The sequence below is a fragment of the Varroa jacobsoni genome, unplaced genomic scaffold (genome assembly GCF_002532875.2).
Source record: "Varroa jacobsoni isolate VJ856 unplaced genomic scaffold, vjacob_1.0 scaffold_773, whole genome shotgun sequence".
NCBI lineage: Eukaryota > Metazoa > Arthropoda > Arachnida > Mesostigmata > Varroidae > Varroa > Varroa jacobsoni.
The window spans coordinates 268503-286824 of NW_019213675.1; the positions used below are offsets into that span (position 1 = coordinate 268503).

Consider the following 18322-nt stretch of genomic DNA (forward strand, 5'->3'; position numbering starts at 1 on the left):
GACCCTTTAGTCATAATTGACATCGCGCCCCCTTGTCGCTTTCATTGATCGATATATCGCCAAAAACGATAACATTTGCGTCACTCTGTTTCACGTTAAGGTACACAATAAGAACTGGGTCGCTGGGGTCGTGGATGTTAACAACCAGATGCAACCAGATTTCTGAAGAGGCAACAAACATGCTATTACATAACAAGCAATTGTTCCTTAGCTTCTGCTTCAATGCAGGTGAAATGTACGATCGACAGGCATAATATTTACACTATCCCTTCTCCATATTCATAATTGGGCGTAGGAGCGCTGTAAAGTAACAGTGACTTCAGGTGACTCATAATAACCAGTGAATAGAGACGAGAGGTTGAGTAACCCATTTCTCGGGCATCGGACGCCATTGCAAACAGTTTTAACTAGGCTGAAAACTCCTGAGAAAGCGGCACGTTTGTTTCGTATTTCTAAAAGGTTTGTCAAACGGGATAACCTATTGTAATTGATGATACCAACGAGCCTGAAATCGATGAGGACTTCTCATCGGTGCCGTTATTTTTGTCTATCTAAATGATTTGGATTTGCAACCACAGGGTGGTCTTTTGCTGTCCCGTGGGACATATGCACAGACATACATATGAATCGCGGATGTCATGCAAATCTCAATAATACGATATATTGTTATTATAATTCACTTTTAACAGATAACAAAATGTATCTGGCATTTATCACTCAGGCGTTCTCCTGCCTGGTCACAAAAAAGAAGACACCTCTCGTCGGAAGCAAATTGAACTGAAGAGCACGGATGATCCCGAGAAGGCAAAGGAAGGTGTTCCGAACGGCACTGATTCTCACAAAAAGAAATTTTTCCAAAATGGACGAATCGATAGATCTAATCTTCTCAACTTTATCAAAAAAATTCGAAAGGTATTAGTTTTTGTACTCACGTGTCTTTCTAAACGGAAGACAATAAAATCGAAAGCGAACTTGTATATTTTCAGTGGAAGTTAATTCAGTTGCAGAAATGTGTTAAAATTAAAATACTGTTAGAATATAAAAAGGTAAAAAGTAAACCGTACAAACATCGTTTGTCGTCCAGCATCCCGGCCTGACCGATGAAGATTGCGCTACCCTAGCTGCAGCGCGTCTTGCCGATGAACAAGTCCATAGTCGTGCTTGGTATCGAATCTCCGCCATTCGTGATTTCACTGGCAGCAGACGGACGAAACCCTCGATCTCGGCACGACTTCAGCGAAAGCTCGACCAAGAGGTAGAAGTCGTTCTTTAGACCAAAAATTTCATTATTTAGATATGATTAATGCTGGTCCCGACTTGACAACGTCAAAGTATAGTTTTAATTTAAAATAATCATGTATTATATCTTCAAATATGTTCATGTTATTACGAGAAAGAGACTGGTGATTTCTTTCATACTTAAGCTAATTCGATATATCAAATAGCTAATAACACTACTTCAGTTGACTTCAACATAAGGATTGGTTTTTTAGGTGTGCGAACTATTTGCAGTGGCTGACACGTTAGATAAAGGTGGAGACAAACGTGAAACCGATAATAAGCTCGTTGGTACACCTGAAGCGCCTTCGGCTCAAAAGGGTATTCTACTTACGCCGCTGCCGCGCTTTATAGACAAGGATCTTTCGTATGTAGAGTTCAACGCAAGCCAAGTAGCCGTCGTGGAGAAAGCTAAGAAGGCAACGGTTCTTGTTCGACGGAGAGGAAATACTGAATCCGAAATTGCGGTTCGCATTGAAACAATTGACGGTTAGTTCAGCAATAATCGCTGTTTCGACTCTTTACTACTGCCGTGCTGTGTTTCACTACATCTCAAAAGGCCATATAAAATGTTGCAATTTTCCATATTTGAGCAACGTGTGAGAATAGGCCGGTCGCACAGGTCATACAGTTAAGGTCATTGCGATGCGAAACATTCATGATCCTTTAAAAACGCATGGGAGTAAGAGTGGCCAGTGAAGTTTGCGGCCTGGATCCTTCGATCGTTCGCTTTCGAGACTTCAGCAGGTAAATGTTAAGTGTATTTACATCGCCCAAAAAAGAAACCCAGCTTTCAGCAGGGAATACGACAGGAGGGAATAAGTCTGTGGCTTTAAATTGTACCATTAAAAAAAGGCGGTAACAAAAGGCTACACCAGTAAATTCGTCAAAACTCTTATACTACAAGTTGTAAACGGACTCGCTATAAATGTTTCAAAAAATAGTCCGTGTTGCGTCATAAGGTGGGGTGGTTGCATCATCATTAGCTGTATGGCCACTTGTGGTTTCGTCATTTATTTGAATTTAAAAAAAGAAAAATGTTTTTCTTCGTGGCCTGTAATTATCGTTAGAGAATACGGCGCTTTATAAAAATTTCCTACTAAGCTAGACAGGTCAAAGATCTTGACGCTTACGTCCCAGGTCTACAAGAAGTGGGTTTTGACCCAGGTATTGGCGTACATTTTGCATTTGCATTTTGCTCGAGAAGTGACAACGCGCAATAATAGTATGCGTACCGATCTCTAAACACGCCCTAGCCGCACTAAAGCCTATCGCAGTTACTCATACTGCTTTGCTTAACGCTGACAGATATTCATTAGTATCTATTGTGGAGTGCAGATGTCGACAAGATCGGTAAATCCGAAAAATTCATTACATCAATAAGGTCGTCAGTTTCGTTCAAAAACAACCACGTGCGACAAGCAACGACCGGTTGTATAACATACAGGAGAATGTGGTGCCTTAGTTTAACTCGTTAGGCTAAGTTCTGGGCCGTTAGTCCTTTTAGCCTCAGAATCCTAAGAACAGCGGCATACCGTGTCATCTGTGCTCTAAATGCGGTAACCTATATAGCAGAACTGCGTGAAAGGAAAAATCAGTAGCGCAAAGTGCAAAAATAGGCCCATTTTTGCTTAACTTTTTTAAGACAATCTATCTACATATTGCCCACGTCTATCTTGCCATGTATATATATATATATATATATATATATATATATATATATAACTGTGACAATATAGACGATCCAAATATGACAAATGTTGGTCCTATTCGCCATTTTATTTATAGCCTGATACAGTTGCCATTCGTAATTCCATTTGCCCGACTGAGCGCGGTCTTCTTCGAACAATTCATCTGATCGTCTCAGTACTTCCGCCTGAAGTCATACTATTTGCACTAGTCCAATTAGAAAATGTCATCATGGAGAGCAGATACGCCATCGGGCGGTGTTGTGACTTCCGGTGGTAAGAACGTGGCGAGGTCAGTCGATTTTGCTGCCTTCATCAGTCTATCCACTGTGTCATTTCATTCGCGTGCCAACAAGGTTCTGCGACACGCCGCACAACCCCACATGCGGCCTGGCCGAAAGGAAAATATTAAAGGATGTGAATCGGAAATGCCGGAAGTAGGGTGAAACAGTAGATCGAAGGATTTGAGTGTTCTAGCAAAGGAGGTCTAACGATAGGGTTATTGATCAGCGGCGAGTTACTGCAATAATTGTGGACCACTGTGCAGAGGACAACGGATGTCAGGCTAACCAACAACAACAATCACAATAACGAACGGGTAAAGAGAATATTTGTTAGATGAGATAGGACGGAGAGTGATGGTGAACCGCGCAGCGAAACGACATCAGTGGTAGTACATTTCGAATCGGATGATCGTAGGACTGCTGATGTGAGCTGTCTGATGTCTCAATCAACGCGCATTATACGAGCATCGTAGAATACGAGGGGTCGCCCAAATGGCTCTTGAGATGAAAGTGCTGATACCAAGTTGGCTTGACTCAATCATTGTAAGTAAGTCAGCTGAAACTGCGCGTGTCACTATCAAATCAAAAAAGCTTCTGAAGAAAGGAAACGACTGAGATCTTGTTTCGAAGTTTTCTTGATTGATATCTTGGCTTTTGGTTAGATGGTCATTTGGGACCTATGAGTATTCATATCGATAAACAGGCGGAATTTTACTCAAAATGATACTCGACATTAGATGTGAGGCAAAGCAGTATAGGTTAATTGACGGCCTACAATAAGGTGTAGCCATTGAGCCAGGACACATATAAAAAGCGAACAAGGTCTATTATAAAACAGGCCCAATTGCAAACGGCTGTTAGTGATATGGTGCGCTACCAACACATATTACACCCACGACTCCAATCCCATGTAATGTTGCAATAAACAAATATACAAAAAATGCTGATGTTAGTACTCTACGATTTTCTTCATGGCAGGCACTGCTACGGCTCATGAAGACTATAAGCCGCTTAGGCAGATTGTGAAGTTCGCGGCCGGCGAGGTCGTGAAGACTGTCACCATTGAGATTGTTGACGATAAGCAATGGGAACCGGATGAGAGTTTCTTTCTTCGGCTTTCTATTCCACTGTCGCAGAAATCTGTACGACTGGGCCGCAAATCCGTCATGGAAGTGATCATTATCAACGACGATGGTGCGTCAATTTATATACTTAGCAAGGCTATTACTAATTATCATTGTTATTTATGTCCCACGCCAGCCACCGAGTAAAGAAAATAAATCTAGCCCTGTTGGATTTCAATACTAACATAAAGTCAAGTAGGTTTCAAGTAGGTTTTTCATTGAAGGGCCAAAGGTTTAGAGGGAGGAAAATCACTCTAATAAAATTGAGTAGCTAATGGCAGGACACTGTGTATCTGACTCCTATTAATATGTAGCCGTAACCTTGTTTTTCTTTTGTATGAGCATGCATAGAAAGAGTACATTTTGCTGAAAATGTTTCTGTTAAACGTTAAAGAAACATTACAACTAGTAGCTTAGTTACCACTTAGAATTATTCCAAGGAACTTAACCCAGGTGTCTATGAACTCTAGTAAATCTTCGTTCAATACTAAGTACTACAATACGATCGCTACCGAAAGTTATAGCAGCTTTCGATTAAAAACAAGTTCTAATTAAACCTGTAGAAAAGGCAGCAACTAATGCGGAATACGATATTTATCTTTGTATACGGTATGTATACCCATCCATGATACGAAAATAATAACAGTAAAGCTTCGGTAAAGCAATGCGAAGTGCCTGTAGAGTTTAATCCTAGAGAATAAGAAAAGAATCCCAGTTCTATCCAACGTGAAGCAAAAATCGAGAGAATAGTTTCTTTTGGTTTTGAACCTGTGTGAGCATTGGTTTGTTTTATTTTATAGAACCTGGCCAGTTCCAGTTCCTTCGTCGAGGCGTGCTGGTTAAGGAGAGCGTTGGGATTGCGTCTTTAACCGTCGTTCGACGGAGGGGCTGTGATGGGGTGGCCCATGTGCATTGGCGAACTAAAAATCAGACTGCCGTTCATGGGAAAGACTTCATCGGCGGTAAGGAAAAAAAGCCCATCTTTTTAATCCTTTGCCTTACTCTATTCTTATTATTGAGTCCGTGTTTCATGCGAGATAGCAGTACGGCGGAATTTCTGATCGACACTGATCCGTTTAACTATTTTCTCTTAAGCTCTTTTGAAATTTGTTCCATTACGTTTGCTATTACTGAAATTAAATTCTGCTTGTTTAGACTATCTTCGATTGCGGAATGAAGAAAACTTGGCATAAGCATTCCTTTCTTTATAGGTATTTTTCGTAATGTAGGGATATACTAGTAAATTCTTCGAATACATTTTTTAAATATTTTTTTTATTTATTTTAATATAGGCGTTTGTAATGAAGTGTAATTAATACCAACTGAAATTTTTTTTTTTAAATATTGATTTGGCTTTTCCACAAAATAGGTAAACAACAGGTGACTGCTTATCTGCAGTTTACTTACTAACGTCATCTGTCTGTCCTTTCTGGCAATATGTTCAAACTTCGACTTGGCGTAAATGCGTCATAATAACAATAATCGTTTGATAAAGACTTATTTAAAAATACCTTTTGCATCGGTTACAAATCATCCATTATCATTATGATGAAACGTTCTCGAACAGCCTAAAATGGATTTACTACAGCTGGCTAGTTGGTTGGTTCCCGTTCGTAGACTAGGTAAACTATAAAGGATCAGCATCTTCTTCGGTGGTTAGTTTTGTCTTTGGACTGCCGTAGTCATTCATTCTCATCTCAGTCACATGACTCGTAACACATGGATAATGGAAAGAATGCATATACACAAAATGATCCCGCTGTATTACGTGGCATTTGGCTTTTTCTTTGTGACTCCCCGCCTTTCGTCTCTTCAGTTAAATTCAACAGGGGTCTACCGGCATTAACTGTTGATTTTGCATAAGACACCTATCAATGTATCGTTATATTAGAAATTTGCAACTGAGCTCATACGTAAGAACGGTAAAAGTGATGATAATAATCGTAGTTATTATTAGCTAGATGATTGCTTTCTGTTTCTAACCAGAAAATATATCTCTGCTATCCCCTACTAACTCGGTGCTATTCTCACAGAACCTACATCGCTTCTACAAATAGAAGCGTTATATTACTTTTGATGAAAATGAACAACTATAACTTGACCCAGAAGAGGTCGGATTATACTTGAGTAGAATTTCAACTCAACATGATTATATCAAGGATTCTTGTCGCAAACTGCCTGATTTTGTCGCAGCGCATCTCCTTTTTCTTCCCTCATTAGGGAGAACTTCTAGTGGAATAATCTGTGTTTGCTATTAAAAACGTGCTCACATTGTGCCAATGCAGTATGCTACGGTTTACATGAACGATTAGAAACTTTATAATCTAGGAAAGATGGCTCTGTTCAACCATTGTCAATGAATTATATCAGCATTGTAGACATCACAATTGCATGCGACTGAATAATTATTGGTTTATTTCTTATATTTGTTAACGTCCGTATCAAATTGTAATTTGCTATTATCTACCAAAGTCACAGCGACGAAGTAAAAAAACAAAGACAGTTCTTATAGTACTTGAATGTATGCTTTAAACTGGTAGCGTTTCAATCGTGGACATTCAAGAGAGCGAAGGTCAAGCCCATCCTTCCAACGATCTTATTATAGATAACAGCCAAAGCGGCTGGCAAGTTCTCTGTTTGTCTACTTTTTCCCCAGTCTCTTAATAATCACTATCTCATAGGGTGAGTAGGGTTGCCTTATTGAAACAGCTCTTCTTCAATTAGTGGCCGCGTTTAAAAAACGTAATCTTTTTCAAAACGCCAAGTTGTGTCCGCTCGACGCTTGATTGGATGGATATGTTGCAATAACACTTGTAATAAACATTTGCTACATTTGGACACAAAGATACGCAGATTGGCCACGCATATTGACGAACTCGTAGACGCATTATCTGATTAGTTCTAGTGAAGACACACATCAGCTGTGATATGTCCTATCTTTTTGTTGCGCATGCCCGGATGGACCAATCGGCTTTTCAGGCGAAGGCAAACTTGTATTTGAAGACGGCGAATCGGAAAAAGCTATCGAAATCAAAATCGTTGACGATCTTGAAGCGGAAAAGGATGAACATTTCGAGGTGGAACTCTTCGAGCCATCGGCGGGGTGCACGCTTGGCTCGCGTACGAAATGCACAGTGACCATCGCCAACGACGATGAGGTTAATTCGGTCATGAACCGAATCATGATGATGGTAGACGTTAACGTGGATAAGATGCGTGTGCACAACGAATCATGGGCTGATCAGTTCCGTGAAAACATGAACGTCAACGGCGGAGATTTCGAATCAGCTACCATGACCGATTATATAATGCACGGTGTGACCTTTTTCTGGAAGCTTCTATTTTCCTTCGTCCCGCCTACTGCGTACGCCGGTGGATGGATCACATTCGTTGTCTCATTAGTTATGATTGGTATACTCACTGCCATTGTAGGTAAGTAATAAGGAACGAACTTCCTTTTTTTTTTCTAGAAAAGCTGACTCAGCTTACTGAACACCTGAAATCTACATCGTGTCATCATAACATCCATAAACACGAGTGAATACGGGTCTGTTTAGGCGTATACGTGATCTATACTTGCAGGTGATTTAGCAGCGATATTTGGGTGTCTCATCGACCTTAAAGCTACAGTTACAGCAATTACGTTCGTTGCTCTGGGTACGTCGCTTCCGGACTTGTTCGCGTCACGCACGGCCGCCGTCCAGGAGAAGTTTGCTGACAATGCTATTGGAAACGTGACAGGTTCCAACTCAGTTAATGTGTTCCTTGGCTTGGGTTTGCCCTGGGTGATTGCTTCTATCTATTGGACAACGAAAGGGGAAGTTTTCAAGGTAGGTTACAACTAGACGTAATTTGTTAGAGGATGTTAGTCCTGACTCTTACCAATACTTCTTTCTAAAATTCCGTCTTTCTCATAGAGCTGATCGTTTTTTGGTGGTTTTATTATTTTTGTTTTTTTGCTCATCATCTCTATAGGTTGAAGCGGGCACTCTAGGCTTCAGCGTGGGTATCTACTGTGCAGTAGCCATCTGCTGTATAGCTTTACTACTAGCCAGACGCCAGCTGCATCCGCTAGGTCGAGCAGAGCTTGGTGGGCCCCGTCGCACGGCTATCGGGTCTGCGCTTTTTATGATGTCTCTTTGGTTGATCTACGTGACCCTCTCAGCACTTAGAGCATACGGATACATTTAATTAACGCGCCATTGTTACGTGTTCCGAGAAGGATGTCCTGTAACACAACACACTGTATGCATAGAACCTATTGCTGTCTGCCAGATTTCAAATGTGCTTATGATGTATTACGATGCTGTGGAAATAGGACAAGCAAAGGGAAAAGATAGACAGTCGAGTGGTTGACGTCTCGATTGTTGATGAATGGCCACCGGTTAAAGACACTTAAAACCTTACAATTCTAATTAAACAAATAACAAACGACCACCCCAAGCTTATATACAAGAATACAAAATGAGCTCCCGCAGGACCTAGTTAATTCGTTGTCCGACTAATTGCGTGACTGGTTCACCCAAAAATGAGATTTTCTTCACAATTTTATTTACGATACATTAGGACAGAAAACGTGCACAAAGCGCCTGTTGATGAATTGACAGGATCTGAGGAAAAATATCATCACGTGGTCTGTTAAAACAAAATTGAGTTCAAGACAATGTTGGCAGTATGTCATGCGCGTTCTTTGCTGATGTCATAAAAATCAGAAACAATAGTAAATTAGGAGGTAGCCAGAGTCAAGAGGTGCCTTAAGACCGATAAACGAGCAGCATTCGTTTCGTAGAGGTACCCGCTTAAACAACAAAAAGCAAAAGCTAATAGACAAGGGTAGGCTCTCTAAAGTGAAAAGCAGGGTCGGACCTAGGCATCTATTCTGTGAGTGTAGTTAAACCTCGACAAAGGTTTTGTCTGAAGGCATCGAAAGACATATGGGGAGGTCTACAATGCAACTGAACAGATTGCGTGTTCTGATTCATCAAAAATATTCTAGACGCCTATTTCCAACTGTTTCAATTTTCTAAATTAGCTACGCCATTTCCTCATGATTACGAGTTATTTATGAATGCTTGCAATATTTATTTATACCACCTGTACGTAATAATATACATTTAAGTCATTTCTGTGTCTCATCTCTTTGGGCACACCCCTTACACGTCATGGAAGTTGCATCTACATCCACCCTCACTCACTGCATCTGCTTCACGCTTCGTTGTATATTAACCTTCATTTAACAGTATATATATATATACAGATGTGTACAGCAATAAATAATGTGCTTTCCGTGTACACTACATTTTTGTGATTTTTTAGCAAATTACGGTCATTTTACTTTGATTTTGTATCGAATGTCCGTTCTCATGATTGCTAGCGTTATGTGAACAAATTTATTTACACCTATTTATTTAAGGTTTTGAATGCACGACCGCTGCATGTTAAATAGTAATAATAATCGGAAAGTTTAAAAACTTTTGGACCCGGAATCTGGTCAAAACTATGCAAAGAGCAAATCACACATTCACCAAATACTTTTTAAATAAATTCAACTAACTAATACTATTCAAATTATTTGAACCTTTAGAGCACCTCAAGATACGCAATGCCACGTTAAAAAAAACTGCTCCGGAAAAGCCACTTGGCAGATTCTCGCTTAATTAGTGCGTAGACATGTTAATCGCGTACGAGAGTTTGCTCACTAGTGAAACTGGCTTAGGACATGTTGTCTTTTGCGAATTCTGTTCGCTGATATAAAAATACTTTTCTAAGGTTAGGCGATAAATCGATTACGTAAAACGGGTCGAAAGTTTCTCGGCAGTTGAAGAGTCTTCATTTGACATCAGTTAAAACAACAGAAGATACAATTATTGCAATATAAAGCATACCTAGCCGTGCAGTACATTTGTAATAGAAACCATCTATATTTGCTATTATACCATAGCTACAACACTGATTATGAGGTCAATCAAATGGTCTTATTATTTAGTATCGTAATATTAGGTAGGATGCTTAAAACATAGTATTATGTGAATATATAAATGGTATTATAAGTAGCTACTGTCCTACATACTGTACATAGATCAACTCTTTATTGCCATCATTTGCGTGTCTTCCGCTACCTTAGGCAATAGTTCGCTCGTATTGCTTATTATATTAGTATTACTAGGTACGGTACGTCGTGTCCTCACAAGGATTCTCTCACACCCTTAGAATTTAAGTACTCTGATCGTACATCGTAAAATGACATCATTGCTACGTTTGCGTTTTACTTATTTAATGCAGGACTGCCACCCTAACTACCAGGTATATGCCGAATACTGCTTATATTTATAACAGATCTCAGTTTTACTTATTCAGAAACACCAGTCATTTGAGTCTCGAACTGAAATATTTTAACTGCTGCTACGATTTCAATAAAGTACTTTGTAAGATTACGGAATAGCTCGAAACATGGAAAGAATTGCCTACGTTAGGATAGGAGAATTGTTCAGCGCTATTACGATACGGCAAACCTGGGATGCATTTTTGTAATGATAGATTATGATATTCATTTTGTACTGCTTCGATGAGACTTCCAACTTCATAGGTTTCTAATTTCACTTGCTTAGAATTTTGTGTAAATATAGTTGGTACTAGTAGGTGGTAAGTTTCTCCTCGTCTTAGGTTTTCTAAGATCTATTGTCGAGCAATTAAATACAGTCTAATCGCATTTTAGCAGTGTCGCCTCCAATAGCCTTTGCCCACCTATCTGGCTACTAGAAATACTTCTTTCTTGGGATTTATTCGTCGTATATGATATTTATTTATAGACTTTTGCTTCCCTTTTTAAATTTTTGCCTGCCAGGCTATGCTGCATTTTCCGAAACTAATAATAATCGGATGAAGGGGTATAAGTCGGGTGGAGTCTACTTATTGTCTTGTAGATCTTAATGGAACATATACTGCTATGTTTTTATTAAAAAGAAGACTCGTTTAAAATATTGGAGAATATTAACACATTAGTTGTATGTTTATTAATTAGCTTTGCCTCAACGCAAAAATCTATTAAGAAAGGGTGAAAAAAAGCTCATCATGAGACATCATTTTGCCAATGTGCCGGTTCTAGACGCTTTTTTTCACGTTGTTTAAGATTCTGAGTTCGCACTGTCAAGTAGTTCCTTACATACATACGTGTACAGCATATACAATCTGTTGGAAAAAGATTGCGTATAAAAAGTATTAACCCCGAAATTGTCGACGATCCGATGACATGAACAGCCCGCAACGATGCCTGTCAGCTGCTTTATTCGGATTATACATACTGTACACAAAAGCGGAGAACACTCCTTTAGCCATAAAGGATCTTATCGGCTTTATCGAGCTAGTCGGATTGTTAATTGACAACTTCAATAGCACTGTTTAATAGTTAACAGTTACATTTGATACGTGCGAAAGTTGCTTATGCACCAAATATATAGCAGCTTTTACGGGAAAGCAAAATCGTAATTATGGTTATCGGGTTTTTAATTCGAGGCCTATGTGTATGCTGAATACAGATATATAAATACATGTGTGACATCTCTACATAACGTATGTGCTGAACGAAAATATATACACAAGCTAACGAGGATACTAAGTGAAGATAGCCCACACAACTCTCATGCCACAAACTCACACCATTCTTGCTCAGTTCTTATAGCTATTTCATTTTCATCAGCCTGCGAGCATTCAAGTAGTGAACATGCTTTTAGTCGGAGTCGAACCGGACTGAGTTGACCCCAGTATCTATCTGACCCCCACTGTACGTTCCACGCTTCTTCTTGGTCTTCTCATGTCGGAAGTCGCGTCCCTTAACCTGCTTCAAGACCTGATTGGCTCGTGCACCGAAATTGCTGCCGTGCGCGTTCATTTTAGCCTCGTAAGAATTGTCCGCCAAGCGCGGGTCAACCTTGATCTCCTCAGCACGCACGCGTCGATACGGACTATTACGCGGTTGATGTGCTGCAGCTATTTTTCAGAATTAAATCATAATTATAATCATTTACATACTATTTTTTTAATTTTCGTAACTTTAGGAACTATGCTTATTTAACAAATAATCAACACATATTAGTCACAACCTTACTGATTATTTTGTATAACAGACAGTTTTTTAAACTCACGTCGGTCATGGCTTATACGCATAGTTATGGAAAAAGAAAGTTTGCAGCTATAGCTAAGCTAGAGACTTACAGTTCCTGACAACGTTCGACGACTGCAATGCGCTCTTCTTTAATGGAGGCGCCGTCGTCTTGATTTCTTCGCTGCTCTCTGACTCATCACGCTCATCCTGTTTAATAATAGTATCTCATGATAGTTAAAAAGAAGACAACGCGTAAGGATCAAGAAATTCGAGGGAGAATCTATTATTGTTGTGATGAATATGACAAAACAATCCATATTTTTCAATTTATTTGAGAGCAATTTTTCAACGACCTATAGGGAACGCGGGCTCACAGTAGGATGACGCAAACTAAAGAATAAACCGACTAGCTTAATGAAGAAAAGTTCATGCTCGTAGTAGACTCCTCTTACCGCTTTTCTTTTGATGATCTGATTAACTACTGGCACCTTTCCTTTTTCGTTTTCAGTTTCAGTGTCACTTGATGAGGGAGATGTGGTGGACCGCTTTATTGCTTTGTAGCCGTTTATTTTTGCCCCATTAGGAACGCTTTTCACGACTGAGTTGGCGGCTGGTGTTCCAAACTTCTTAGGACTTTCTTTTCCAGAATTCGAAGTTGAATCTAAGGGCTCATCCTTTTTTGTGTGGGCCTTTGCAAAAGGTTTTGTTGAGATCTTTTCGAGACCCCCTTCCTCGGAATCTGTATCCGAATCAGAGGTTTTATCCTTCTGTGCTGAAACCTTTTCGAAAGGCTTAAAGCCAACGCTCTTTCTGACCGGTTTACATTCGGATACCAAAGCTGTATCACAAGAGTCATCCTTCTTTACAGAGATTTTTATTGATGGCTTAGGAGTCACTGTCTTTTTACAAGTCCCTTCTTCGGAATCAGAGTCTGACTCACTATTTTCTGCAGCAGCCTTTACTGTTGGCTTCGCTGCGAAGGGGATCTTTTTTTGAGGCTTCTCGTCTGACTCGAAGTCCGAATCACGAGACTCAATTTTTTTGGCAGCAACTGTAACCGGAGGTTTAGCCAAGGTCACAGCCTTCTTAGATGCTTCCTCATCGGTGGTTGAATCCGAATCTGAGGAACCACACTTTTTCACAGATGTTTTTACTACTTGTTTTGTTGGGATAATCGTTTTCTTAATAGCATGTTTCTCTTCGAAGGCCGAGTCCGACTCCGAGGACGCGTTCTTTTTTGTGGCAACCTTAGCAACTGGTTTCGCCGTAGTAACTGCCTTTTTATTAACTTGTTCCTCATCAGAGTCCGAGTCCGTCTCCGAGGATGCATTCTCCTTTGTGGCAACCTTAGCAACTGGTTTCGTCAAAGTGACTGCCTTTTTGGGAATCTGTTCGTCATCGGAATCCGAATCCGAATCCGAGGATGCGTTCTTTTTTGTAGAAACCTTAGCAACTGGTTTCGCCGAACTGACTCCCTTTTTGGGAACCTGTTCTTCATCAGAGTCCGAGTCCGACTCCGAGGATGCATTCTCCTTTGTGGCAACCTTAGCAACTAGTTTCGTCAAAATGACTGCCTTTTTGGGAATCTGTTCCTCATCGGAGTCAGAGTTTGAGGATGTGTTCTCCTTTGTGGCAACCTTAGCAACTGGTTTTGCCGAAGTGGCTATCTTTTTGGGAACCTGTTCTTCATCGGAATCCGAGTCCGAGTCCGACTCTGAGGATGCGTTCTCCTTTATGGCAACCTTAGCAACTGGTTTCGCCAAAGTGACTGCCTTTTTGGGAACCTGTTCGTCATCAGAGTCCGAATCCGAAGATTTGCTTTGCACTGTAAAAGCTTTAGCAACAGGTTTCGCCGAAGTAACTACCTTTTTGGGGGCCTTTTCCTCACTAGAGTCCGAACCTGAAAACTTATCTTTTTTCACAGAGGCTTTTACTACAGGTTTTGCCAGAGGGACAACTTTTTTAGGAGGCTGTTCCTTTTCTGAATCGGAATCGGATTCCGAGGACTCCTGTTTCTTTACAGCAGTTTTTACTGGAATGACTATCCTTTTAGGAGCTTTCTCCTCTTCGGAATCTGAATCTGAGGACTCGCTTTCTTTGACAGGGGCCCTAACCGGAGGTTTTGCCAGAATGAGCCTTTTCTTGGAAATTTCTTCCTCTTGCGAATCTGAATCCGAATCCGAGGAGTCGTCTTCCTTTGAAGCAGCCCTTACTGCAGGCTTTGCGAGTGGTACCATTTTTTTAGAAGCCTTTTCTTCTTCAGAGTCTGAATCTGAGGACGTGTCTTTTTTAGGAGTTTTTACTTGTGTTTTTTCCGGAATGACCGTTTTCTTTGGAGACTGTTCCTCCTCTGAATCTGAATCTGAACCCGAATACTTATTCACTTTCGCACCAATTTTTTTTGCAGGTTTTGTAGAAACCACTACTTTTTTAGAAGTCTTCTCCTCTTCGGAGTCTGAGGACTCTTGCTTTCTGATAGGAGCCTTAAGTGTTTTTGTTGGAGTGACTACCCTCCTAGTAGGTTGTTGCTCTTGTGATTTAAAATTTGAAGACTGGTCTTTCTTTGTAAAAACCTTATCAGTAACTTTTCCTGAAATAGCTGCTGTTTTAGGAGCCTTTTCTTCTTCAGAGTCTGAATCTGAATCAAAAGACTCCTCTTTTGTCGTAAAAGCCTTACTAGCAAAATTTGCAGCAGTCACTACCTTTTTCGAAGAACCCAAGGACTCATTTTTTTTTGTAAGAGCCTTTAGAGACGGTTTAGCCGAGGTAACAACTTTCTTAGGTTTTTTTTCATCTGAACCAGGTTTTAACTCAGAAGACTCATCCTTTTTTGCCTTCATTACAGGTTTAATTGGGGTAGGTTTTTTGGAAAGCTCTTCAGCAGAATCAGAGTCAGAATCGGAAGATTGAGTTTTCTGAACAAATGTTTTTGGCACTGATTTTGCCGGAGTGATGGGTTTCTTTGAAGCATCCTGCTCGGAACTTGAATCTGAATCAGAGGAGTCATCCTTTTTGACGCACGACTTTGCAACTTGCTTAGCAGATATAACCATCTTTTTAGGAGCATCTTTTACAATGTCAGAGCCTTTTGTTGAGGAAAGAATCTTCTTCGGATCTTCTTCAGAGTCCGAGTCGGAGTCCAATGACTCAGCATTATTTGGAGGAGCCTTCACCACTGGCTTCACTGGACCAGAAACTGCTTCGAATTTCTCTTCGTCAGAATTTGAATCAGAAGATGAGTCGTCTTTAGCCACAGATTTAAGTCCCAAGGTGGCCGTCTTTTTGGGGCCTGCCTTGTGAGATTCAGAATCAGAAGATTCACTGGAAGCTTCGGTTTTTTTGACCTAATTGCACAAAAAACAAACATAAAAAAGAAAAGATGTCAATATCTTTTATCGTAAGCTGTGATGTACTAGGACCTTGTATATAATAGATAAGCGGCCACAGTCTTAGGTACGATAAGTATCTTCACGTGATTTCAAATGGTTGCCGAAGACGGCAATATTTACTCACATCGCATTTATTTATCTTAGAAAGCTAAGGTAAGCTCTTATATTTTGTTAATTATCAAAGTGGCTGTCTGAAAGAGGAGAGATCCTATCTGCTAGGTGTATTATATGTATGAATGATAAAATTTGGGCGGCTTCTTTTTCAACGTCAGAGTCATTCGTCGAAAAAATAATCTTTCTCAGATCTTCTTCAGAACTCAAGTCGGAGTCTTTTTTTGTCAAAGCTTTTAAAAGATCAAATAGGTGTTGTTGTACGGCTTGCTGCTCGTATACATGTATAGATCAGAACCATGTGTTTCCACTTATTGAAATGGTCAGTTGCTACATAGGTGCAAAAGCTTTCGATACCTATACAGATCGATATAAATAAAAAAAATTGCTCAAACCATATCCTCTCAAAAGCCAATTAATTTGCATATTCTAAAATGAAACTTAAGATACTTTTATGTTGGGCCCAATATGACAATCAAATGTTTTTGTAATTGTCATGAGACCTTAGTATCTCTCAAAGCAAAAAGGCAAACTAATTCTGTAACTAGTAAAGTTGATTAATGAATACATTTTGCTACATTGATAATGCCCAATTACGAAATATTTCGTTTCTTATTGTCGCTTCAGAACTTCATGTTTACTTATTTTCTTCATGATTTTTTTCTTATTTATTTTCCGATATAGAAAATTATGAACTAATTTTGCCTGTTTTTCTGTTTTGAATTATATTAAAGGAACACACCCACTCTTGTGAATCAGACCATTTTTGTCCAATGATTGGATCCGTCTAACCAAATACCAGTCTTTAAAAGCAAATGCTAGCTGAATTTAGTTCGACTGATTTTGCGAAATGCATCAGAATACGAAGTAAGTTACCTAAATGTATATTTGCAAGCTTAAATGTATAAAAAAATTCAAATATATGCAAGTGATAACTCACGGACTGACAAACAAGTCTCTCCTTATTTCAAAATAACGGCATAATTCATGCAGCTATAAATTTAATGAGCTTAAATAGCTAAACACATCTTAGAAAAGTGATATTTTGCTATTGTAATTCCGAAGCGCTACTATTATTATTATTATAGCAGTGGAAGAACACCAATGTCATGAGGATGACACATTTCTGTATCAAACGCACGTGGGCACAAGGCGTATCGGAGTCAATGATAGCGCATAGCGTGTTGCAGGTCATGATGAATTGTTTAAAGATATTTTCGACAGCAAACAGGCAATATAACACACAGTTACACCTGCTACTGGCTAGTTCGTTAACAGATTTCTATGTCACGATAAACCAATAATAAACACACAAGCATATGCTGTGGGTAAAATATTTTCTCGGAAAAAGCTAAATTTGAAATGACACGTCAATGGATACGATGCTTCTTGTTGAGCATTAACTGTAGACTTTAATAGAGTTTATCGAAATGTCCAATCTGACCTTTTTGGCCGGTGCGCCCGAAGACTCAGCTTTGCGTTTTCCGTACAGCTTTTTAAAGAATTCGGTCGTAGGTATTGCATCAATCTTCGCAGACCTCCTGTATGAGTTCGCTGTAGCCCGATTCGACACGATCTCTATGACGGCGGCTAGTTCCTCGTGAAATTTTTGTGAGAGATCCATTAACCGCGTCATTGTCAGTGTTCGTGATACAAACAACAGGTTAATAGAATTAGTGGAGCCACTACCGAAAACCAATACACTACACAGCAACCACTTCAGCTCCGCGCAAACACGTGAGGAGGGCTAGCTGCACGAATACCAGCTCTGAACTAAGACCAAAATAAAGCTACTATTCGTCATGGGATCGGAGGCGTAGTACCACATAGAAGTATCAATCAACGATGGATAAAGAACCGGTAGTAATAGTCAAACTGCGGCAACGTGTCTAATTATCTTATCCACTCTCAGGTTACTAAGATTTCCATTGAATTTTCGCAGGTGTCATCTTGTAAGAAATGAAATTATACATGTTGTCACATTTCATATTGAACCAGTGGCATCAAACGGGAGGCCGAAGGGTGACGGAGCACAATTGCAACGTACTTCCAGAAATCTTTCCATTCAAATTCAGAGCACTACAGTGCCTCGAGAGCACTGAAACGAAATAAAGTACGTAAAGCCTAACAATCTAAGTTTAGTCCTACATGAAAATCAATCCGTTGAGCCGCGCTTCCTCGAATGCTTCGAGAAAGAGAAGCTTCTATAGAGTTATTAGGCCACGTTTATGGTGCATTGAAGAACATTGTTTAAATAAAAACTATAAATGACAGCAAATGTTGCTAAATGTCGTTTAGTATAATCCGCGCGCGTAATTTTGAACTTCAATTGTGCCTAAGTCCTAGC

General features: G+C 39.8%; 2 protein-coding genes across 5 annotated transcripts in view; one reads left to right on the plus strand and one right to left on the minus strand.

The window, feature by feature from the left end:
• The window catches only part of LOC111263553 (sodium/calcium exchanger Calx), a 40744-nt gene extending 31073 nt beyond the window's left edge, over positions 1-9671 (plus strand). For all 4 annotated transcript variants that reach the window (XM_022838731.2, XM_022838729.2, XM_022838732.2 and 1 more), the window contains 8 exons: positions 722-912; positions 1085-1255; positions 1494-1767; positions 4229-4444; positions 5175-5336; positions 7354-7806; positions 7957-8204; positions 8350-9671. In XM_022838731.2, the coding sequence (XP_022694466.1) occupies positions 722-912; positions 1085-1255; positions 1494-1767; positions 4229-4444; positions 5175-5336; positions 7354-7806; positions 7957-8204; positions 8350-8565 (1931 nt within the window). In that variant the 3' untranslated portion in view covers positions 8566-9671. The remainder of the gene's footprint in view (positions 1-721; positions 913-1084; positions 1256-1493; positions 1768-4228; positions 4445-5174; positions 5337-7353; positions 7807-7956; positions 8205-8349) is intronic.
• A 1681-nt stretch (positions 9672-11352) lies between these two features.
• LOC111263552 (uncharacterized) lies at positions 11353-17757 on the minus strand. Its single transcript, XM_022838727.2, has 4 exons — positions 17420-17757; positions 12928-15819; positions 12586-12682; positions 11353-12360 (listed from the first exon to the last, which is right to left on the minus strand). The coding sequence occupies exons 1-4, from the start codon at positions 17609-17611 to the stop codon at positions 12101-12103; spliced, it is 3441 nt and encodes a 1146-aa protein (XP_022694462.1). The 5' UTR covers positions 17612-17757; the 3' UTR covers positions 11353-12100.
• Positions 17758-18322: the final 565 nt, after the last annotated feature.

Bases quoted from the DNA above. Each gene is read 5' to 3' on its own strand.
- LOC111263552 (XM_022838727.2), bottom strand. From the start codon at position 17,611: ATGACGCGGTTAATGGATCTCTCACAAAAATTTCACGAGGAACTAGCC. The intron at 15,820-17,419 runs GTCAGATTGGAC...TTGTGCAATTAG, and splicing joins CGGGCGCACCGGCCAAAAAG to GTCAAAAAAACCGAAGCTTC. The intron at 12,683-12,927 runs GTAAGAGGAGTC...ATTATTAAACAG, and splicing joins AGATCATCAAAAGAAAAGCG to GATGAGCGTGATGAGTCAGA.